At 41.6% G+C, this 24873-nt stretch overlaps 1 protein-coding gene across 25 annotated transcripts in view; it reads left to right on the top strand.

The window, feature by feature from the left end:
• The window catches only part of OBSCN (obscurin, cytoskeletal calmodulin and titin-interacting RhoGEF), a 198490-nt gene that overhangs the window by 147424 nt on the left and 26193 nt on the right, over positions 1-24873 (top strand). For 23 of the 25 annotated variants that reach the window (XM_071805413.1, XM_071805408.1, XM_071805404.1 and 20 more), the window contains 8 exons: positions 484-651; positions 895-997; positions 1976-2105; positions 2990-3095; positions 20777-21034; positions 23322-23436; positions 23765-23898; positions 24250-24362. In XM_071805413.1, coding sequence (XP_071661514.1) covers positions 484-651; positions 895-997; positions 1976-2105; positions 2990-3095; positions 20777-21034; positions 23322-23436; positions 23765-23898; positions 24250-24362 — 1127 coding nt within the window. Of the gene's footprint in view, positions 1-483; positions 652-894; positions 998-1975; positions 2106-2989; positions 3096-9199; positions 9243-13471; positions 17795-20776; positions 21035-23321; positions 23437-23764; positions 23899-24249; positions 24363-24873 lie in introns of those variants that run through there. The other 2 variants (XM_071805415.1, XM_071805414.1) reach the window with 1 other exon arrangement.

The following is a 24873-nucleotide window of genomic DNA, read 5'->3' as shown; positions in this document are numbered from 1 at the left end:
CAGATCTTGTGGCAGTCAAACAACTTATAGTAAATTAACAACTCTCTTGAACTAGCTTGGATGTTTCCATGTCACAGCATAGGGAGCTGTGCAGACATACTCTTCTCCCCTGTATTGCAGAGGAAACAGCTTTGCTCTAAGTTCACACCTGGCAGAGATGTGTTCTGCAGGTTTATAGTCACTTCGGCCATGCTGTTTTGTCTAGCAAATCAGAGCTATAACTGCACAGCACATACTCTGGAAGAATTCCACTTTTAAGTAAGGTTGGTGGTGTATGATGTCCCTCAACCATGCTTTGTCCAGCAGATGTTTTGTAGAGACCTGGAGGAAGGTGAAGAGCTCATTCCTCAACTACCAACATCAGCTGCAGTAAAGCAAATACAACTCTCAGTCCTCTCAAACCAAAACCAGATGAAATTCCCAAGGAGAAAACATAATTAATACTAAAATTTCTTTATTTCTCTTTTTTTCTTTGTCTTTAAGATGGAAAGCCTGTGGAGGTGGATCCCCATCACATTATAATAGAAGATCCCGATGGTTCCTGCACATTGATCTTGGACAACCTGACAGGTGTTGACTCAGGACAGTACATGTGCTTTGCTTCCAGTCCTGCTGGAAATGCCAGTACCTTAGGAAAGATCCTCGTTCAAGGTAAAGTCATGGACAGATGCATTATTTCAGGGGGATCTGCTGTTTAACACCTGTATAACATCTACAGGATAATACTTCTAAAAAATTACTTGATGTACAGGTGCAGTCAATTGTTCTTAGGTGGAAAAATTTAGGTTTTTTGTGTCTTATGTGTAGACATCAAGAGAATTATCTGGTCAGGGACACATCCTTTGTATCTGGTCATACTTTCAGCTACTAACAACATCAATCTTTGCTTTGCAGTGCCACCACAGTTTGTGAACAAGGTTAGAAATGCTTATTTTGTGGAGGGTGAAGATGCACAGTTTACCTGTACTATTGAAGGAGCACCCAGGCCTCAAATCAGGTCAGTTCTTCAAGTCACACTGGAACAAATCCTGTTTTCCCATTTTGCATGATCAGAAGAGTCTCCTGCCCTTTCTTTCCAGGTTATGACAGTTTCTTTTATGTGTTTGTCACCTTAACCCCATCCCAATGTGGGTTTTTCCCGATTCCAGCATTCCTGAGATTCTCAGCAATTTATTCTACCTAGCATCTGAAAAGAAATACCTACAGATAATCCCTGACATCTGACTGTATCAGATCCAATGGCCTGACAATATTTAATCATTCATTTATCTTCCCTGCCCTACACTTGAATTTATTTTATCAACAACTAAGCTGGGGTATTTAGACAAAAAGCTCAGCATATCTTCTCATGAACACAAGCCCTATGGGGAGAGGCTGAGGGGTCTAGAACGACCTGAAGGGCAGTTCTAGCCAGGGGGGGATTGGGCTCTTCTCCCAGGCAGTCAGCAATAGGACAAGGGGGCATGGGCTTCAACTCTGCCAGGGGAAATTGAGGCTGGAGATTAGAAAGCAATTCCTTATAGAGAGAGTGGTCAGCATTGGAATGGCTGCCCAGGGAGGTGCTGGACTCACCGGCCCTGGAGGTTTTTAAGCTGAGATTGGACATGGCACTAAGTGCCATGATCTGGTCAATGGACTGGAGTTGGACCAAGGGTTGGACTGGATGATCTTTGAGGTCTTTTGCAACCCAGCCGATTCTGCGATTCTGTGATTCAAATCTGTGATTCATGATTTGAAGCCCATTTCCCCACATTGGCTGATGAGATTTCTTGAGAACAATCTCATAAACCTGTGCAGTTTAGTATCCACGTGTGATCTACTCACCTGTAGACCTGTCTTCCAGGATCCAAACGTTCATCTAATGATTAACCCTTGAGCTGTTTGCCCACCGGTCTGACAGATGGATCAGTGAGCTGGGGCCTTCTTGACAGCTAGTGTTTTTTCATGGCTTATACTCCGTATTTTCCACATGCAGATGGTACAAAGATGGTGTGCTGTTGAAGGACACAAATAAATATCAAACTTTCAGTGAACCACGGAGTGGCATGGTAGTCCTGGTGGTCAAGAACCCTTCCAATGAAGATATGGGACACTATGAATGTGAGGTAAGTTCAGAGAGATTCAAAGCTCTGCTGTCCAACATAGGAGAATTCATTTTTCTGGGAGAAATCCATTGCACAAGAATGGAGGCTGAATAATTTCTGCTCTTCGTTATATGAAAAAAAGTTTACACAAAGTCAGGGTCTCCTGAACTATATCTGGATTGTGAAAATCCAAAAGCTTTATAATATTCTGCTAAGGGAGCTGGGTCATTTAAATAATAACTGAGTTAGCTCGTTCTGGAGCTTAAAATCAGATCTAGATCTCTAGAGGTACCTCTTACAAAGTTTAGGACCATTCTAACATGATGTTTTGTTTCTGGACTGTCTTAAAATTAGGAGAGATTCCGTGCCACTACAAAGAAACCATCTAAAGCCAAAAGAAATAAAGTCTAAATAGAATTATAAACCACTGAAATTCCTGTTTGTTTAGCAAGCATATGTGGAAGTATCTAATAAATAAAAATAAATGTGCTGTAAATTGTTTTCTAAAAATTAGTCACAGTCTTTGCATTCATTGTTATAAATAGTAATAAGATCTCAGGGCTTGGAAAGAAAAACAGTTGACCTTGGTTTAGGAAATTATCATGGGTTAGATGACTCATGGTGAACAGCTCAGCTCACAGCAAGTTTACAGTTATTCCACAGAAATTACTAGGAAGTTGGGCATAATTTAAAGACTTCTACTAGAATTTTAGCAAAATCAGATTACCTTGCATCTGTTATCAGCTAAGATCCCAAAGTCCAGTATTCCCTTGGTCACATCTTCATCCATTTCTGTTGTCATGTAGCTGTAATGCATTTGTAATATAGGATAGGGAGGTGTTATTATGAAAGAAAAACAGTGACAACATCCTGCATTTCATTCAGTACTGCATGGTTCTCTTTAGCTGGTGAACAGATTAGGGTCTGCAAAAAGTGGAGCAGAACTTTACCACCACAGTGCTGCAGCCTTGACCCAGGACAGGAGAGGAGACCAAGCCATCACCATAGAAGGTATGATCCTTGACCAGCTCTGTAAGTATGTAAATGAATTACTCTAAAAACACCTAACTGAGGATCGAAAATATTTGCCATCTTATCCATGTTGATTGTTGGTGTACACGTATCTGTATGTCTATCGAGATGTGCATGGGTATACTGCAGCTCAGCTCTATACCCATCACCATCTGTTGATTTCCAAACCTGGCAAATCAGCTGCATCATATAATGCTCGTAAATGCATTATATGAAAAAGGAGGAGTAAATGAAGGGTATGTCACACCACCACTCAGGCAAGGAAGGTGTTTCTATTCCTGTTTGAGTATTTGAAAATGCGTGTCAGCCTGGCAGAACGTGAGTTGCATAATGTTGAGGAAAAAAAAGGACCAGTAAATAAAGCTGCAGGGATATTGTGATTGTTTCTGAAATACCACTGAACCATCTGGAATGACTCAGAAAGCAGAACTGGCACCGCTACAGCCTGAGCAATATTAGTTCATCCATTGTCTAGGACTGTCCAGGTCTTACACACCACATAGTCATAGAGTCTACAGAGTCTATTCCTTTTTCTTTTGATATGTTTCACTTGAATTGATAGAATGATAGGAACCAATTTAACACCCATCCAGCAATACATCTCTTTCTTAACACCTGTAGGATGTGGGTTTCTAAAATCACCTTCTCATCAACACGATTTCCACAAGCCGTGCGTTAGACATGCGGGCTATAAACCCATCCCAACTGGGTTTAAATCAGTGACTACATCTGTGTAAGGAACATTTCCCAGCACAGGAAATTGGGTCTTCGTACATCTAGAAGGGTCCTTGGCTGGTTGAGCATGGGTCAGCCAGTTCTGTCTCCCTCAAACAGTTCCCAGAAGCGTTTTGGGAGAGAATAGAGCCAAGGAAACATCTATAACTGAAACAGAGAGATTAGTCCTCTGGAGGGTAAGAGAAAGGATGAGGAGAGGCACAGGCTACTCCATGCCAGAGAACCTTGGGGTTCGAGAGCTGTCCCAGATGTGGTTAGTGGAGACGTGGCCAACAAAATCCAGAGGTTTGCCAACAACTGTGGGATCTTCTTTCTTCTTTTTCAGTGTTTTCACACTGTTTTGTGATAATAACAGGGGTTGAAGTGTGCTTTTGACAGTTTGTTATCAACATTCACTAAGAGCCATCAAATTTGAAGACTTTCTGCCTCGAGAAGCTGTTGCGCAGCAAATGACTGGAGTCTGGAAAAGTAATCAGGGAAAATGGTACTCCACTCATTTTATTTTTCATCATTTTCCATGGGCTCTGTCTGAGACAAGGTCCTCGTCTGGATGGACCTTTGGGCCAGCCCACTGTAAACACCAATATTGTATTATTACATTAAGAGGATTCAGACAGAACAGGCTATTAAGATTAGTATCCTGATCCATGTACTCGCTTGTCTTAGTTTTATTCTTGCTTTCCATTTAGTCCTTTCCTAAAGTACCATCAAATCATTCAAACACCTTACAGGGAGGGTGATGACAGTACAGCAACACTATAACTGTTTCAGCAGGATAAACCTTGAAGTTCTTGAATTCTTTGTCCTCGCTGTGCCTTAAAGAAACAAAAATAAGTTGTATGCAGGATGTAGAGGAATGTAAATAAATCACTGTTAGGGTGGCATTTCTTGATGATGTTCCTTTGTCCCAAGGCAGAAGATATTACAAAAATAAACAAGGGTTCTGAAACAGAGTTAGGAGTATTGTTCAGCTCTTGAGGTTGCAAATGTATGTGTTCAGCCTCAAATTACTCATGTACTGTTATTTCCACAGTCATAAATAACAAATTCAATGAGCTTGATTGAAGAAATATAATTGCAGTTTGCCTGGAAGCTTCAGAAATGCTACAAAATAGTTTTTGGTACACAATGGGCTATTGCTTGAACTTGATATTAGGGAAGGAACTAGATCCCTGAGTCACCTCCAGGGAGACACAGAGAGAGGAATTCTTCAGGCCAATGGAGCAAAGAGCAGGCTCATCCATGGAGCAAGAGGATTGTTCTGAGCATCATTTGGCATAATGCACTTGACTGAGGAGGGAATTCGTTGCTTTCTTGAGCATCAATATCCAGCCTTGATCTACATATGGAAAAATCAGGTTCATCTGGCAAAGAACTAGTGGATGGATGGATCTCATGAAGGCTTTCTCTTTCCATCCTTACGATCCTTTCTATTTGTGAAAATGGGATTGTTTGTAACTTCACCAAGAGGACAACATTACTGCTGTGTGGTGCTATTACAACAGAAAACAGATACTGTGTTGTTTCCGAGCTTACCCGCATGGTGGGTCTAAGTTTTACCTGATTTATCGTTGGTTCTGTGAAATGACTATTGTCAAAGTCTCCTGAGGCACCCAAAGGGCTTTAGTTGCAATTATTTTAGTTGTTTATCCTCCTGCCTTTCCGTACTGTCTATTATACTGAACCAAACCTACTGTCACAATTTGAGATACCATTAGTACAGTGGTTTACAAGCCCTGACCTGCAGTCACTGATGGTCCGGAGTCCAACAAAACCAAAGTTCTTGCGATCAGGTTTAAATTCACATTATGAGGATTTGCTGATCCATTGGAAGGATCAAGTCCAAAAAGGATGGAAACCACTGGACTAAGGGGTTCCCTTGCGAAACGCTGAGTTCTGCCTGCAGCTGCACCCAGGCGCTGCACTGAAGTCAATGGAGAGTTGCTTTAAATATCCTCTTTTTCTGCAGATATTGGAAGAATTTTAGACAAAACAAAACAAAAAAAAAAGTGTAACTGAAAGAATATCCTTCTCTTTGACTTCAAGTTGACTGTCTGCTTTGCACCTTGCTGCTTAACCTATGCACCGCACATCTGGGCTGATGTGCTCCAGAATCCCTTTTTAACACGTTACTGTTGTGATTCACTCATCCCAGGCTACCTAACTTGTTCATTTTTTAAGAGAAACAAAGCCCCACATTTTTGAAAGGATCAGACAGAAAGGTGCAGGATATTGAATGAGATGATAGTCAATAATAGGGGAAGGAATCAGCCACACTAGGGGAGAAAAGCAAAAAGCACCCAGCACAGTTCCAGCCAGGCAACAGGAACCTCTTTCTAGTTTTACCTTAGAGCTTTGGGCAAGTTATTTAGTTGCCTTGGTTGGTAATACCCACCTTGCAGGGAAAAGCTAAATATTCTGAAGCTCTCAAGTGGAAGATTGCTTCAAAGCACAGAGAAGCTTAGATCTCGTAGTGCTACACTTTTATCAATAAAATAGAAATAGAGCACAGGAGTTTGCTCCCCAACCTTTTTGATGTTCCCTGGCTAGGGTGACAACTGGAATTAATCATCTTGTTATTTTTATTCCGTGTCACCATCAGTTAGTCTCAGTTTTGGCTTGGCCATGTGTTTTTCAGCGCAAATTCGAGAGAGCACAATCAAACAATTATCTGCCTTTGCAACCATCTCAGTCACTCCAGGAGTGGAGTGTAAACCATTTGCGTTTCATTGACACAATTTAGGATTTTTTTTTTATGTCCAAGAATTGCTCATATTAAGATTAGCTTCGAAAATTCATGTCCAATTTCTGCATCCCCTGTTGCAGATGAGTTTTCTAAGAGGGGTGAAGCAGAGCAATGCTCCTGTGGTTTATGCCACAAGCTTGTAATGCACACAAATAATAGGTTTATGCATCTGTGAGTGTAAAAAATAGATTTACTTTTGTAATAAAGGCCATAAACCACCTTACATCCTTTCAGAGCAACAAAAATTGGCTTATCTTGAATGTTTCATCACTTGTAAGTCAACGGTTTAATGTATTAACCAAAGAGAAGTCGAGTCCTATAGAAGCACTGGCTGATCCTAATGCTTTCAGCTTTTAACCTGCTTATCAGGGCCTCCTGCTTTGCGAAGCTGTTTTCCTAAAATGCTATTGAACAAGTTGAAATGATACATCCGGTGCTAAAACAAACGCAGAATATTTTCCTCTCGGGGAAAGAAAGAAAAAAAGAAAGAAACCCAAATTCTCTCATCCTACTTTCATGTGGTTCTGTCCTTCGTATAGGATTGCTTAAATCCTCCTTCACACCTTGGTTAGCACATATAAGATTCATCTGTCGTGCACTAAACTGCAAGTCATCAGGGCCCATTTACAGCTTTCTCATCCCAGGCCTGCTGAACTTTTGAATAGCACATCCCTTTGACACCCACTGCACATAGAAATGCTGCAGTTGATGTCATTTGGGAGGCCTGCAAGAACAGAAATTAAAAGAATAAACATTACAAGAGACTTTCTCTTACAAACTTTGGGGGGTTTCATTAAATACTTACTTAATTATCACCTAAATACATGTAAAATAGTTGTATAAAACACCTGTGTCTAGGTGTGTAATTTAATTAATTTGTATTTCCATCAGAACTGATACTCTTGCTGCTTATGGATTAATATATTATTTAATGACATTTTCTAAAATTTCTGTAGTGTAAATCTTGATTTAAGCATTTAAAAATTCAGTGGAAATTTCTAAACTGGGTGCAGTAAATTGTTTGAGCACTTGGTTCATCTTCCATCATCACACACTTATCATTCCACCATTTAAAAGAGGTTTTAAAACATTCCAAAAGTATTAACTAAGGATAGATAAATGGTTATATTGCAATTGTGTTTCAAGATAAACGTTTGAAAAGCATTTTGCCCTTTACTTTCCCAGTAAGAGATAAACTCTAATTTCCGAACAAACTTTGTTTAAACCCATCTAATTCTGCAGTAAGTCCTTTGACTCTATTGGAAATTATGCCAGATTTTTACATGCATAAATGAGACAAAGCTCTGCCAAGAAAACATAGAGCTCTAGGTCAGATATTAACACAAACTTCTCCTTAATTATGAGATTTGCTGTTTTATTCTAGTGCCGTAAGAGAGCCCTTGGAAGTTAAGTGGAAGGAAAATGACATTAAACTATTCCATGTAATATTGTAATTTCTAATTTGCAGTCAGTGCAATTTGGGGACACTATTGAAAACATCAGCACTAATCATAAGTTATTTAATAAATCATACAGACACTACAAGTTCCCCGGGCAAGAACTGTTTGTGAATTTTTAGATCTAGTTTTAAGTTGCAGTTCGCTTTCAGTTATACCATCCGAAAATTACCAGAGCTTATTTATTACAGGCTGGCTGGGAGATTGCAAACCAATTGCTGGAAAAATTACTTTGAGATTAAAACTAAGGGTTTTTTAGAAACTTTACTGGTTTATTAAATAAAAAAAATGGGGCTTGCTCTTGTTTTTTCTAGAACTCAGATAGGTCCAGAGTGTGTTCAGAACAGTTTTAGTTTCATTCCAGCAGATAGGATTGGAACCTGCCTGTATCTTTCTTATTTTTAAAAAAGTCAGGTTTGAGAACTATTTGCAAAATCATTTCTTTTGATCATAATATGTATCAACTTCTTCTAGTTTGTTACGGGACAAGCATCAGGAAAAATTGCAAATTATAGCAAAAAAGAGATGGAGTAGATAGGTGCATTACAGGGCTCTCCTGGGTTTCCTAGGGGGTTTTTGGTGCTGATTTTCCTGTACTGATGATAATGATTTTAGTTTTCATTGTTATCAGCTTGGATCTTTAATCTAGGCCACAAAAGCTTGGAAATTGGTCAGTGTGTGGGGAAACTCTTTTTCTAGTAAGTGAAATCACAATTTAAAGAATTTCAGCTCTCCAGGTTTTTCCAGATCAAGGCATTTTCAGGTTTCTCGCACCATCACTACCTTATTACATTAAAAAGCAAGAAAACTAAAAGAAGGAACCTTGTTTTCTATCTTTGACCTGCCAAATGAAAGTGTTAGGATCTCACAGTAGAGCAAAACCCAGTTTCTGCAATATTGTTCTCCACAAAATAGTTCATTTAAAATCTAAATCATTCCCTGCTCAGAGAGCACTTTGAATGCTCATTCTTGGTCAGAAACATTAAAGATAATGCTGGAAATAACCACAGAAAGCATGGATGGGATGGTACAGTTGGTTGTTTTTTTCACTTCAGTATATTTTGATTAACTGAGCAAAGTTAATTTAATCATTTCAGCTTTTGCCTTTCTTTAACCCCATGCTGTTCATACTGTTTTCTTTGTAGTCACTGAACAAGAGACTAAAGTGCCCAAGAAAACCATCATCATGTAAGTGCTGATATATTTTTTTTGGTAACATTTGTGTTTTGCCTTGCTGCCTATGCATGATCCAATAACAAGCTTGTGTCTATTGGCCATGCAAGAGTGTTCATTCCCATCCCACCAGATCTCATGGTATTCTCTGCTATGCAAAATGACCACCTGAAAAAAGAATCATCTTACTGTCCCTTTTATAAAATAGCAGCATTGGTATTAGACACAGCCTGGGTCAGGATTTTATGATATTACGTGCAAATAATTCCACTGAATACTGTCAGAGAGATCAAGGAGGTAAAGTCAGACTCTCAGTGTCAAAAAGAAATCAGCTCTGAGAACTGGCTACTTGGCAAAATGTACAAATACAACAAATATCTCACAGCTTACAGTGATGCCTTCTGGCTTTCTATTCTAAATTTTTCAGGAAACCCTTTTATGATGAAGCAGAAGGAAGACGCACATTTTTAGCTCCTTCTGTCTCTACATTTCTAATATGAAATTTTGTCCTGATAATGACTGGGGCTTTTTGGATACTTTGAACCTGGTTTATATTGGGTGTCTACAACATATAAAGGTTAATTGCAGCAAAAATCAGTACTTTCTGAGTCATATGTAGACCAGAAGCTCGTAAGCCAATAAAACCTTGAAGTATCTTCTTACTTTAAGTATCATGAACACATACTAAGTTGTTTCAAGAGCTGGAAAGGAGACATACTCCTTCTGTGGTAGGTCTTCAGAGCACTTCCAAGCTATTCAAATCGTGTCCTAATAGCAGTACGTGACTACACAATGGATGTTTGGGGGAAATGCAATCCCTCAAGAGTTTTAATATTACTAAAATCCATCCTTGACTTGAACATGATTATGGAGTTGACTTCTATTTTACTTTCGTTAGATGGTGAGGAGCATGGGTGACATGACAGCTAAACCGTGGTCAAGCATAGCTTACCTTTTATCTCTTTTATTGTTTTGTATGATAACCATTAGTTATGATCCAGGAAGGGGTTCTGGGTTCTGCCTTCGCCCCTCTCTGTTCAGCACAGCGGTTCAGTTAACATCTCCAGTCATTAGACTCTTTTAGACCCTGCAAAAAACAGAAAATGAAGGTGTTCCTGCCTATACCACCTCAAGGACCAGTTTTCAGATACCAGTGGGGTAGCTAAACAGAGAAATGTATTTCGATATCATGTTCAGAAACATCCTGAGAAAGTCACGAGCAGGGAGCAATCACTTGGGCCATATCTAAAGCTTAGTAAATCTCATCTAACTACATCTCTGTGCCTGTAAGTCACTGGGAGAGATGTTTTTATCTTACATTTCTCTGCAGTCAGTTTATAGTCCTCCTTTTCCCTCCATGATTGCAGATCACAAGAAGCAGCACTAATATCAGTTGGTTAAATACTATTAAAATAATACAAAAGACCATCAGTTAAGCTGATTTGCAAATTTCTGGCATTTGCATTCCATAGACTGTTGCTTTGGAGAGCTCAAGAAGCGATTCCTAAATTAAGGGCTGCTGCCCCAAAGGTGGTTGGTACATTTATGAGGAAGATCTCAGAACATCAGAAATTCCTTTCCTTTTGCTAGTGGATGGGGTCATGAGCCCATTAGAGAAAATCTCAGCTAGAAGTGGGATAGTGGTGAGGTGAAGTTTGGGGATAACCCTCCAGGGTCACGTTCCAGCTCTCCTTAATGTACAGTGAGCTGAGGAACAGAAGCAGCTTTGAAACTACCAGCAGGAAATAACAGATAAGTTAGACATAGGAATGAACAATATGTATATATGCAAATCCCAGAGCAATAAGACCATTTTAACCTTGCAATGTAGAGCAAAGTGCAGTGCAAACACACAGATTCATACCCATCTTTGTCTAATTATTAGTTTTCTATAATTCATAGAGACACTATGTAATTATGAAGACTCTGCATAGACCTTAAAGCTCTATAGCAGTGTCAGAGAGAAGACAAGCCCAACATGGAATGGAGGATCAGCAAAATGCTGAGAACTTGGGTGAAAGATTAAAGCAGTGGAAATGAGCAATAAAAGAGAGGGTGCTCTGGAGGAAAAGAAATCTCACTGTAGCTGATCTCCATAGACATAAGGAAGAAATTTTTTGCAATGAGGGTGGTGAGATCCTGTCCCAGTTTGCCCAGGGAGGTGGTGGATGAACCATCCCTGGAGACATCCCAGGCCAGGCTGGACGGGGCTCTGAGCAACCTGAGCTGGTGAAGATGTCCCTGTTGGAGGTCCCTTCCAACCTAAATTATTCTGTGATTCTATGATAGGACTGATAGATGAGAAAAGCTAAAAGATACTTAAAACAATCAGTCTTCCACAATGGTTAGACAGATGCAATAGGAGAAACAGGCTCCAATTTTGGATGAACTCCTTCCACCCTTCTCTGTATCTCAGTGCAAGAGCCAGAGTAGACATGGCTGGAGAGCAGAGCTGGTGACTTCCAACCCCATGTGTCTGTGACTAGGGGCTGGTGAGGAGAAAGAGAGAAATCAAAAAGCTATTATCTGGATTCATAATCATTCCTTCCCACTTCGGGACATTGTCTTTACCCTTCAGTTAGTTCTTTTTTAACCCATTACTTGGAGGTAGGGACAGAATATCAACACAGAAATAAAACCAGCTAAAACTGTTAGCTCCACTGAACCAGCTGCCTCCACTGTAGAGCATCAGCTTCCTTGTGCTTGCAAAGCAAACACTGTCTTTGTCTTCAAGTTTTTCCATATAAGAAATGCCACTGAAAAATCTGCAGGAAAAACTGCACGTTAAATGTATAGCTGAAGAGCATTGAAGTCTGGGTTTAGGTGTTCCTGTCCCCAGATTTTAGAACCATTTGATCCAGCTTCATCTGTAGATCATTTAAAGTGACATTTGTCCTGGCATGGGAGCAGAAGATTGTTTTGATACAACCTGTGTATTTATACAGGGATGCTGAGAAGTCCCAACTGCTCTGGATGTCAAAAAATCTAAAGTAAAGCCAGCAGAAATATGCTGAGAAATTATGTATCCCAGACTGGATTGATGCTCCTGTGTCAATTGGTGGTAGGATCAGGCTGTGTCTGCGATGATGGTATTATGAAGAGTAAAAATAAGTACACTGTAGCATAGCTGATTTGTGCAGAAAATGTTCTAATTTACTTGTCCTGGTCTCCAAATGCTTAGTTCCCTTTTAATGTAACTGTTCAGCATGTGAAAACGCAGATCTCCTGTCTCAAAAGAGTCTTTCATAAATAAAATAGAGATATGTCACATGCATTTAAAAAAAGGAAGCTGCTGACCCTACTGTAATAAATGGCTTTTTGCCGTTGAGTTTGATAAAGCCAGGATTTAGCCAAGGATACTCAAGAAAAGGTTAAATTCCTTGAGTGTTTAAAATCTTTGGGTCAAACTGGTATATGGGTCCAAAGCAGCACAGTAGGTGGTCAACACAAGCATATGAAATATAGCAGAATCCAGATGAACATTTCACAGAATCACAGACTGGCTGGGGTGGGAAGGGACCTCTGGAGATCATCCAGTGCAACCCACCTGCTAACGCAGGGTCACCAGAGCAGATCACACAGGGTTGTGTCCAGGGGGGTTTGAATGTCTCCAGAGAAGGAGACTCCACAACCTCTCTGGGCAGCCTGGGCCAGGCTCTGGCACCTCAAAGGAAAGAAGTTTCTTCTCATATTTAGATGGAACCTCCTGTGTTTCAGTCTGTGCCCATTGCCCCTCACCCTGTCATTGGGCACCACTGAACAGAGTCTGGTCCATCCTCTTGACACCCACCCTGGAGATATTTATAAGCATTGATGAGATCCCCTCTCAGCTTCTCTTCTCCAGCTGAACAGCCCCAGCTCTCTTAGTCTCTCCTTGTAAGAAAGATGCTCCAGACCACTAATCACCTTTGTAGCCCACCACTGGACTCCTTCCAGTAATTCCTTGTCGTTCTTAAACCGAGGAGCCCAGGGCTGGACTCAGCTGGACATACTCATTGTGTGTTCACCTGGGGAAAGGACACTGAGGTTTTCCCTGGATCAGAAAGTAGGTGGAGATGGGCATGTGGGTGTGTGCATTGCCTGTGTACCCCTTCCAAAATGACACGCTTCACCAAAAGCTGGAGTGCTCACCAAACTAACCCCACTGTAGCGCCTTGACCAACAATGGCATGTGCTGATGGAGTGTGGCTCCCCGAAAAGTCTCGTCTTCCCGCCAACTCCATTTCAACCCTTTCTGTCATCAGAGAGGAAACGATAACCACTGTGGTGAAGAGCTCAAGACAAAGGGGAAGGGTTTCTCCTGCACGTTCTTCTTCAGGTCATTCGCCTTCCCGCTCCCCAAGAGCAGAACCAACTCCAGAGCCAGTTTATGTCTCAAAGATCAGGCAGCCTGTCCACAGGCACGAGCAGGAGGCAACACCGAAGTCTTCGGTTCCCATGCTTTTTGTCACAGAACCAGAGGACAGGAGAGGAGCAGCAGCTAGAGATGTTGTCGTAGAGACCAAGGTGGAAGAGAAAAAGCCCAAATGGGTGGAAGTGGAAGAAATAATTGAATTCAAGGTGAAAAAATCGCCAAAACCTGCAAGGAAAAGAGGGTCTTCCCCAGCAAAGCAAGAAAAAGATGACTCGGGGGTGTTAACATTCACTTTTCCCAGTTCAAGGCCTAGGCATTCCCCAGAAGATGATCCGAACACAAACAACTCTAACAACAAATTGGTGGAACAGTCAAAATCTTCACCTAATGACAGTCCCTCGGAAGCCGATATCCAGCCCCTGGTGTATACGAGCGAGCAGGAAGGACCTCAAGTCAGCACTGAAGACAGAAGCTCCCCATGTGGGTCTGAACAGCTAGGAAATACTTCATTTATGGATTATGGAACCGAAGGAAGGAGTTTCCCACAGGAAACAAGTGCTCACTACGGGTCAGATGTCGCTTCCCCGCTCCTCGCCTGTGGGGGCGAACCTTTGTCCTTCAGTTTTGGGACAGCTGCTGCAGACCAGCATCAATTTCTGTTCTCACCAGCGAGTCCAGAGGTTAAGGAAGAGGTAGATGAATCAGATGTATCTTGGCCTGTTGAAGAGGAGGTATCTGAAGTAACGCAAGGTGTCTTCCCAGAGCAGGATAACGTTGTCATAGTTGATGAACCAGAGGAACCACAGATAGATGACATTAGCACCCGGGAACGCAAAATCTTAACCCACAATGGCAAAGTATTAACTTTGGAGGATCTTGAAGATTATGTTCCTGAAGAAGGCGAAACCTACAGATGTGACGATCAGAAACACAAAGCAGAGAAACCCTGCGAGATCTCCGTGCTCCAGACAGAGATTAATGAGCCAACGATTGGGAAGCCCGTGCTACTGAACCTGGGGAGACCTGTGGTGTCCAAGCCCAGGCAAACATTTTTCAGCCAGTTTGAGGAGCACGTACCTGGGGGCGTGTTCATGACAGCGTCTAGAGTAACTGGTGTTCAGTCTGTAGGTCCTTCAAACATCTCTTTCCATGTGAGTGATGCCTGCATGGCGGTGAGGCCTGGAGTCCATGCAGCAGCATCAGCAGCTTCTCCTGGTCCCTCCTTCACGGTGAAACCATCTTTCTGCACCGAAGTCCAACGCTCAGCAGACAACGGACAGTCAAGCTTTAAAACTGAAGTTTCCACAAGAACCCTCAGCTACGGGACTGTTGGCGAGCCTGTTACCTTGCACATCAGCACAGAGGACCTCTCCCAAAGCTGAGCAGATGCAAGCATAATTTTCAACACAAAAGAAAACAGCATTAAAAAAAAACCAAACAATAAACAAAACACACGCTAATCAGGATTCTTGTAGGAGGGGGGAATTGGTGGCAAAGATTACAAGGTAACATGTATGAGGGAATACCTTTGAGGAAAATATATTTAAATACGATATGTCAAGCTTTTCCGGTCTTAAAGGGAACATGTCTGCCAGAACAGATTGTAATTTTAAAAGCTTTGATCAAGGTGAATATATATCATTCCATAGCGGAGCAGTGATGGTAGGTTTAGGAAAAGCCTGGTTCTCCTGCCTAAGACAAATATAAATGAATAAGTGTGGTTTTGTCCACAAACTTAAAAAATATTTCAAGTGCCAATTTTTACGTTGTGGCGTGGCGAGGAGGTGAAAGTTTTTAAGCTTTTCAGCATCCTTTCAGCCCAGGACAGGAGGACAGTTTCCTGCTGTAGTGATCTCCTGTCACCATGTGTGCCCAGAGGTCATGAAGCTTCACATGGCTTTGACTCTGCTGTACACTTTGACACCAATTAGCTCAATCAAAATTTCTTCTTAAACTTTTTGACATGCACAGTCTGGTTATGTTGTTTTGAACTTCTGCCATGGAATGAAACTTAGAGAAAATATTTGATTTATTAGGGATGCACAGGGCTGCTCAGGCCTTTTGGTTGAAATCCTAATTCAACTAAAGTCAATGGTGAAAGTCCCACTGACTTGCGGAAGCAAGGATTTCATTGTTCTCTTCTGCTTTAAGTAAGAAAAGACCATATTTTTAAATCCACTTCCTAGTTGCCTAAAGATGTAGGTTTCTTTATTCTGCATTCTAGTGTAGTGGATTTATAAGCCATATATTTTAAAATATAGATTTATTTAATGTGCACCAAAAGATAAAAGTGCTGCACAAAATGACTTCTGCATCTATAATCAAATGCTAACACATACAAAGAACCACAAATGTGGTCTTTGTCGATAAATATCACTGGGAGAATATTTGGTCTCCTGTACATGCCGGTGGTGAAATATCACTGTTAGCAGATTGATGGGTAATGTCTCTTGTATATGCTAAGAGGAATTCACCACTGAGGTACAGAAGAGTAGATCTTTCCCATAAATGCCTGGTTGAAAATTATACCTGTTCAAAATGTATCGGGCTGCTTGGAAGCAATGCCAGTTGCAATTGCATCATATTACTGTAACCATGTTCGTTGAGTTGTCTTGTAGAGGTTCTGCCTTCTGTTGAGTTTCTCTGGAGCTTTTTTTTTCCTTTTTCTGATTGAGGGGAAGGCTGAGATGCCCCGAGCGTGGCCCATTCCTGTTGGCTTCACCAAAAAGTAGATGTTGCATTGAACTTCAACAAGTTGCTCAGCCCTGGAAAGAAAAAGAGCTCATAGGCCCAAATATTGGTCCCAGTTGAAGTCAGCTGGAGTTTGTCATTGATCTTGGTAGGACCAAGCACTGGCTCTTTATATCTGGAAGAGATATGGGGTGAAAAGTCCTAACACCTTGTCCCAGCTGAGTTGTGTACACGCGTTGCAACAGAAAATGTTTCCATTTAGATGGTGTAGGGAAACCAGAAACGCCGAATTTCCAGCTAGCATGAAAAGAGAAGACGAAGTGAGTTTCTGCCTTGGGAATGTATGTGTGGTGATGTCTCAGTGTCTCCCAGCTGGGGAATATTGTGAAGCTGGTTCTGAAGTCCTCCAGGCAATATTCCCGCTGACAGGGACTGAATTCACAAAAGGTGCTTGTAGAAAAGAATACACTATTATTTTCCTTCTGTGGCTCCACCGTTACCATGTGCTGACTCAAATGAACATATTGATTTCACAGCCTTTTACTTTCGATATCCAAACAGGGCATAACGTGTAATATCACGTGTACTACCTTCATGATATAGGATGCTTTGCCAGTGATTACATGTGGTGAAAAAAATCAAGCCTCTTTTATGTTACTCTCCCATTTTTTATAGCATCTCCTTGGTTTATACTGTTTGTTTTATAATTAAGCAATATGATGGATACATATTAGTGCTTTTTTCATATATTGCACTGTACGTTGGAAAGTAACAGGCACACAACAGGGAAATACTTTCAAAACTAAAAATATTTCTTTTATATTGGGCCTGATTCTAATCTCTGTTATTCCAGTCTGAATCTAGAATAATTCCACAGAAGAAAGCAGATTTGGTTCAGCTTTACAAAGATGCTGCTGAGAAAAGAATTTGCCCTATGATAGTCTTCAAAAATATAATATTAATCCAAAAGATGTGTAAAGGAATGTGGAGGTTTACTCCTGTTGTGGCTGATGCTCAGGTTTTTCTGAAGAAACCAAAGGGTTGCAGTTCAGATAGTCATAGAAGAAATAACTATACTTTGATTCATTAGCTCAAAGCAATTAACATCTGTTTACAATTTCTTTTGAAATTTAAGCTAAAGAGAATCAATTGCAAGGGATTTTTTAAATCATATGCAGGACTTGATTCAAAAAGTGAAAGGTTTATGCAAAGTTCATGATATATACTTTCAAAATATTTTCCTAGAGGCTAAAGATTATGCTTGTAAGTGATTAGACTGTAGATAATTAATGAGACGTGTGGGGATTTTGTGTAGATGAAAACATACAGCTGTATTAAAAGTTTTAATACAAAGAATGTTTTACTAAAATTCCTGCAGGTAAATGGGTATTAATAAAGTGGAAACTTCAGTTTGCTTCAGGTACAAAAAGAAAAAAACACAGAAAAAAAACCATAAAATCCAAGATATGCTGTTAGATGCTGAGTTTATATCAATAAATGTCTTGCATCAGCTGTCACTGAACTCACTGGGTTTCTGTGTCCTTCTCTGTTCATGGCACTTGTTCCATCAGCTTGTCCACTTTTCCTACTGACTCCAGTAGGAGCTGGGCTGCAACCTAAGACTATTAACGCAGTTGGTCTCTGGTTCTTTTTTTTATGGGTAGTTTCAAAAGTAGTGAAGTGAAATAATCTGTTTTTAGGGATACTTCCAACTCAGGTCAATAATCCTGAGCGATGCCCGTCTTCTTGGGTCCTTCTCTGAGGCTGAGCAGGAACTTCAAAATACACGTCAGTCTTGTGTTCCTGGTTGTTGGCTGAAGGAGATGTGGGCTGGAAAGCTTCACAGTTGAGATTTTAGAACTGGGAATCAGGCTGTCCATCATTAGTTTGACTTACCTCAGCTAATATTAAATTTTCTCAGGTCATCAGCTTGAATCATAGTGTGTAACATCCCTAAACAGGGAGGAAAGTGGTGGTATTAGCAACAGGGGGAGACTTGTGTTTATATACAACTTGTATATATATATACCTGTGATTATATACACACCTGTGAATATATACTCTCAATGGGAGATACAAAGAGTGTTTCTTGCCTTTCCAAACAGTTCACTTGTTGGCAGCTGCCAAGCTCATAAGAGAGCACCAGTTGGCAACAATCACAACAGAAACACCGGAGAATCAAAATACTTATCTAGGAAAATATCTAAAGATCTTCCACCCAGTCCAGTGCTGATGAACTTTGATGGGCAGTCTGGGACATCGAGTGAGCAAAACTTGCTTTTTCCATCAACAATCCCAGAAAATGAAATATTTCATAACCACTATGTTCATGGGGAGGACACTGGAAACAAAAATCAAGTGAGATGTTTTCAAAAGGGGCAGATCCAAATATAGCCTTCAACTTTGCCTGCTCAGGCCTGTAATAGAAATTTACTATCTTAAGTCCAGGAAAGGGGCAGAATCCAGAAAGATTCAGCACATACTCCTGTGTCAATGACGTTAAACAAGTCACAGACTTTTGTGTACAAGTGCTCGTATTTTTTCTTGAACCACATGATGGTTCGAGTTTGCATTCTTGCTTGGCAAGCAAGCACATCATGAACGTGATGAATTGTCTTAATCTGATATGTATCTTGTCTGTCTTTATAGTTACTTGAGGGTTTCCCTAGAAATTGTCTGTCCCTTTGTTGTGCCTCTTCAAGATTTGTGGACGGTGTATTGGGAAGGAGATTGGATGAGATGAGCTTCTGAGGTCCCCTGATCCCATCCTAGCCTAACTGCTTCTACCAGTGCTGACTGGGGATGAGACCAGGATGGTTGGGTAGTTATTCTGCAAAGATGAATGCTCAAAAATCCATTTTTATGTCTTCTCTCTGCCTTCAAGACCATGAGTTTCTTGAGGCAGGAGTGATATCTTCCTCTGTATAGTGCTTCCCTACACAAAACCGCTCTGCATTAAGTTACTGACCTGGTGACCTTCCTTCTGGAATGTCTTACAAGGGCATAATCCAGTACAAGTTTAAAAGTCTCATGTTCCTTCCAGTGCAAAGCCCGGCAAAAATATTTAAATATTGCAGAGTTGGACAAATACATCATTCTGCGAGGAACAGCTTTTCTGCCATCCTCTCATAGCCCTCCCATCTTTCCCCTGCCCGTCTCCAGAATCACTGATGACAGAATCCCAGAATGTCAGGGGTTGGAAGGGACCTGGAAAGCTCACCCAGTGCAATCCCCCCATGGAGCAGGAACACCCAGCTGAGGTTCCACAGGAAGGTGTCCAGGCGGGTTTGAATGTCTGCAGAGAAGGAGACTCCACAACCTCCCTGGGCAGCCTGGGCCAGGCTCTGACACCCTCACCGGGAAGAAGTTTCTTCTCAAGTTTAAGTGGAACCTCTTCTGTTCCAGTTTAAACCCATTACCCCTTGTCCTACCATTGTTTGTCACTGAGAAGAGCCTGGCTCCATCCTCGTGACACTCACCCTTTGTATATTTATAAACATTAATAAGGTCACCCCTCAGTCTCCTCTTCTCCAAACTAAAGAGCCCCAGCTCCCTCAGCCTTTCCTCACACGGGAGATGCTCCACTCCCTTCAGCATCTTGGTGGCTGCGCTGGACTCTCTCCAGCAGTTCCCTGTCCTTCTGGAACTGAGGGGCCACAACTGGACACAAGATTCCAGGTGTGGTCTCCCCAGGGCAGAGCAGAGGGGCAGGAGAACCTCTCTGACCTACTGACCACCCCCTTCTAACCCACCCCAGGTACCATTGGCCTTCTTGGCCACAAGGGCCCAGTGCTGGCTCATGGCCACCCTGCTGTCCCCAGGACCCCCAGGTCCCTTTCCCCTACACTGCTCTCTAATAGGTCATTCCCCAAGTTATGCTGGAACCTGGGGTTGTTCCTGCCCAGATTCAAGACTCTACACTTGCCCTTGTTCTATTTCATTCAATGTTTCCCCGCCCAGCTCTCCAGCCTGTCCAGGTCTCTGATGGCAGCACAGCTTCCAGTGTCACCACTGCTTCCAGCTTGGTGTCATCAGCAAACTTGCTCACAGTCACTCTATTGCCTCATGAGGATGGTACCTGCTCACTCCTCCTCCTTCCTCATGAGAATAATGTCCTCCTCGCACTTAGGGTCTGTGTAAGTGCAATGGGTCACTGCTGGGTTCATTTCAGTGATCTTAATAAAAGTATTTTTGACAGACCAGCTAACACAGTGTTGAGTTAAGTAATGGATCCTCCATTCTGCTGTCTGGGGAGAGGCCAGGTGTGTGTCCACTGTGCCACAGTGTCCTCAACCTGGTGAGATACGTCCATCCAAAGTATGTTGTGCCAGTCGTCCTTTTTTAAGTCTTAGCTATGTTCCCTCTTGCTGGAACAAGCATTTCTCCATCAGGTATCTACTCTAGGAGGGGAAAATGATACAATTGCAAATATTTTCACGGTTTGGATGATGCCGTTGTTTTCTTTTTACCCTGAAGAGAGAAAAGCTGTTCTTCTTGTCTGTAGGAATGACTCCCCCACAGTCAGAGATGGAGACCACTGTCCAGGCCTCGCTTCAGCGTGCGGATAAGGAGATCAAGACAGCCCTAAAGAAACTCGTGGACTCGGCATCGCTGCTGGTGACTCTTCCCCCAGGCATGCGAGGAGGAGCTGGTGGCCTTGGCCTCCCTGGGTCTGTTCCTTCAGACCACTCAGAAACAGCATCTGGGCCTCCTGTGCTAGTCCATGAAGCCAGCACCCAAACCCAGGCTGCTGGAGGGCATGGTAGGTCTGGCATGAATCTGGAAAATGTCCCATGGAAGTCATGACAGACAAAGATGTTGAACACACCACTATTGACTTCTTTTTTCCCCCCTCATTCTTCTGTTGTGTTTTGAGCAGTTGCAGATTAAGAGGGAACATTCAGACCCAAGGAAACATGGGACTCTGGGTTGGGGTTAGGTTGGACACAAGCTTTGGGGTAGATCTTTCTAGAAGCAGGAGGTGTTTGAAAACTGTGTCCAAACTAGAGTTTGGTTCATCACCAAAATGGAGGCACAGGGGATTTTTTCCACCTTTGGGCTTTTGACCCCACACTTGCTTCAGGCTTTTTGATGGAAAAAAGGGGAGTGGGTGGGATCCCTCCTTTACATTTATAGAAGTAATCTGTTTTTTGTTTCAGTGGGGTGGGTAAAGGAGGTTGCTTTTCTCTTATCATTTGCCATAAACAAGCTGGAAATGTGTTTAACACCTCTGCATCAACTACCAGAGACCTTCTAGGATGTTGGGTGCATCAAGTTCACCTGCAATTCGCTGGCCCTGGGGCTTTAATAGTCTCCTTAGCAGGTTCTGTGTGGCTAAAATCGATGATGTATGTGACCGTGTCTTGCATTCTTTTGTTGTTTTAAACAGGAATAAGTGGCAACCCTTCCTCTCTTCCTTCTGTTTCTCCCATAATAACTTGTCTAAGCTGTCTTTGTGTCAAGTCAGAGTAACGCTCCTTCACCACTGTGAACTTAAAAGGACAATGTCACATAGTCTTCAGCCTTAAAACTCCAGATGCTGTTTTATATATATATATGTATATGTAATTGTCTAAAACTTAACAAGAATAGAAGTATTTCATGGAATCAGACCCAAAAATATCATCTAGCAGATGATTTCATTAGTCATAACCACAGAGATTATAGCCTAGTGATTGAGATGGTTTTGCATTCCTTTCCTCTGAGACAACTGAAGATGTTATTAATATGGGGAATTATTTTAGTAACATGGAGACTTGACAACTGTCCCTTTGCTCACATGTTTTGAATAAAAAGGCAAATATTTCAATAGTGCTGGCGACAGGAAAGCACAAATCTATTTCCCACCAACGTGGGATCTCTGACCCTGCCAGCAATGCTTCAAATAACCGGTTTTCCATCCCTTATTTGGATTAGCTGTTTTATGTGACTTCTGGAAACTGCTGCTTTTTTCCAAAATCAGACAGCCTCAAACACCCCCAGACTCCTCCCTAAAAAGGTCCTTCCTGCTGGGGAGAAGACTCCTGTTGATTTAAGCTTTTCTCCTCAGATGAAAAAGGAGATGATGCACTATATCCTAGAGGGTAACTCCAATGGTCAGTATCAAAAGACAATCAGGTACATTTGGAATGGAAGATAAAAGCAACTTTTGAAGATGTATCTGATAAAATAATTAATAACAACAGGAAAACAATGCCTGAACCGCCATCAAGCTGCACCATCTTTATGTTTCCTTGTTTCTATAAGCCTGAGATGCTAAACCTTGTTCTGGTGTAGCTTAGAGTCGGACGAGGACATTTTCAAAAATCCAGTGGAAGTGTACCAATGTTGATGTTATAACATCACCAGATCCTCCATCTTTGCATATATATACATATAATCTTCATAATAGTTGTACCCCCAGTCAGGGACTGCCTTAATCATGAGTTTTACATTGATTTAAACTAACTGATTTCACTGATGCTGTCTGTGGTTAGACCAGTGAATCAGGAACTGTTCTTGTATTGCAAAGTTTAATGGAAGCATTCATGTGTACAGAGCTAGCACTGGGCATCCCTGGAGGCATTTAAAAAACATGTAAATGTGGCACTTAGGGACATGGTTTAGTGGTGGACTTGGAAGTGTTAGGTTAACAGTTGGACGTGATGATCTTAAGGGTCTTATCTTTTCCAGCCTAATTTTCATGATAGCCATGAGCTGGAACCCAAACACCGTTAAATTATCTCCTATAAAAGACGCACTATCCTTCCAGACTTCTTATTTCTTCTTGTCCTGCTTTCCTATTTGTGTCTCTGTGTGTTTCCTTACATTAAGGCTATTTTTGCCAAGTCAGTGATGTGTCACCATTCAGTGTCTCAAATGTTTTTCAAGCCCGTTGCTCCAAGTGTCTCCTCAAAAGAGCCAAACGCGCCTCTTAGCTTCAATGATTGCACCCAGCTGTGGTCAGATGGACTCAGTTCTGACACAAGGCAGGGCAAAGATGGTTTGCTCTGGCTTTCAGGTGTGCTGTTATAAGTGACATGTCTAAGTTGCCCCATTTCTGCTGCCAGGCAAAGCACAAAGTCAAGTTCCAGCTGAAGAACCAAGTGTGCCAAAGCCCAGCCCTGGTCCACCCCATGAAGGAGGAGATGAAAGCACCCAGGAGCGCACCGTTCCTATTACCAGGTAGATACCCATCCCAATGCACTGATTTCTGAATGTGGCAGACTTTGAAAGAAAAGCAATTTCTCTGTGGTGGAGGAAGCAAGAGAAGACTTGAACTGATTCCTACAGGTTCATTATTATTTTTAGAATCTTGTTCACAAATGCATTGTACAAGAAGGATAGGAAAGGTTGGAGATAATTAATTCCTCCAAAATTATTCTTGTATTAATCTTAAGTAAATAAGATTTGCCTGGTGGGTAAACACACAGATCAGTGGCAGAGTGTAATACTGTACCTCTGTAGTTGTATGTGACTGTGTAATGATATTTTCTCATGGGCTTCATGAAAGAACATCACCAGCTGCGGGGGCAGGAGAATGGTACAGAAGAGAAGGAGATGTGGTCTGGGACGTGCACAGTGAAGTTTATATTGAGACCACGGAAAGAACTTGTGTGTATAAGACCGAGGAGAAGACCCCAACAAGTAAGGGTCTTGTTTCCCTCTCCCACATCCCACGAGTGTCATTGTCTTTTCTTTTGGTAATAGCTCTTGATGACTTCTTTTTTTTTTTTTTTTAATACTTCAATTTATTGAGCAATAACTGTTTATTAAACAAACAGTAACAGATAAGTGTGAAGATAAGAAGCCTAAAAGTAATGTCAGTATCAAGAACCCCAAATATATCGCTGTGAAATCTTTTGTTTTGCCATTAATCTAATGTTGTATTCTAAATGGCCGGTCTTGTAAATCCCATTTGAGTAACTCAACCTACATCAGCACACCATGAACAAAGTTATGGTATTGAGCATGCAGCAAACCCTTGTGTCCCACCAGGTCCTCCCTATATGCAAGTGACAATAGAAGATGTGCAGGTGAATTCTGGAGAGCGTGCCAAATTTCAGGCCGTCATTGAAGGGACACCTCAGCCTACGGTTTTGTGGTTTAAGGTAAGTGCAGGCATTTCTCTGGCTGAAAATGAGGGCCACAAAAAGGAGTGCAGAGCAGTATTTCTGTGGCAAATTCGTTTTCTTTCATCTCACACCTCTTACATTGTCTCTGGAAAACATCTATAGACTTAATTGAACCAGCTGCAGTACTCATTGGAACCACCAACCATGCATCTGGGTTGTCTCCAGCATCACTGTAGCTTCTTTCACAGGGTGGGCAATCAAGATGGTTTTGAGGACCAAGATGGGCAGGAAGAGAGATCGGCTCCTGCCTGAGAGACACCAAAATGTGTGCTGTAGTTCTGGGGTCAGAGATGGGATTATTAAGAATTAAGAATGGTTTATTCCAATTGTCAACATGACTTCCAGGTAGGTTTTCCACAGCCAATTGGTAAAATGAGTGTGACTAAGGACAATTAAATATCCCATAGAAAGGTGGAAGAAATCATTTATTACTCCTCAGTATATTGTTAAGCCCTAAAATAAGCCAGGTCTGTTCTATAATGATTGT

Source organism: Patagioenas fasciata, chromosome 2 (assembly GCF_037038585.1).
Source record: "Patagioenas fasciata isolate bPatFas1 chromosome 2, bPatFas1.hap1, whole genome shotgun sequence".
In the NCBI taxonomy this organism is placed as follows: Eukaryota; Metazoa; Chordata; class Aves; order Columbiformes; family Columbidae; genus Patagioenas; species Patagioenas fasciata.
Note: the sequence above shows the minus strand (reverse complement) of the source record. Positions and strands in the feature narration are given on the sequence as shown.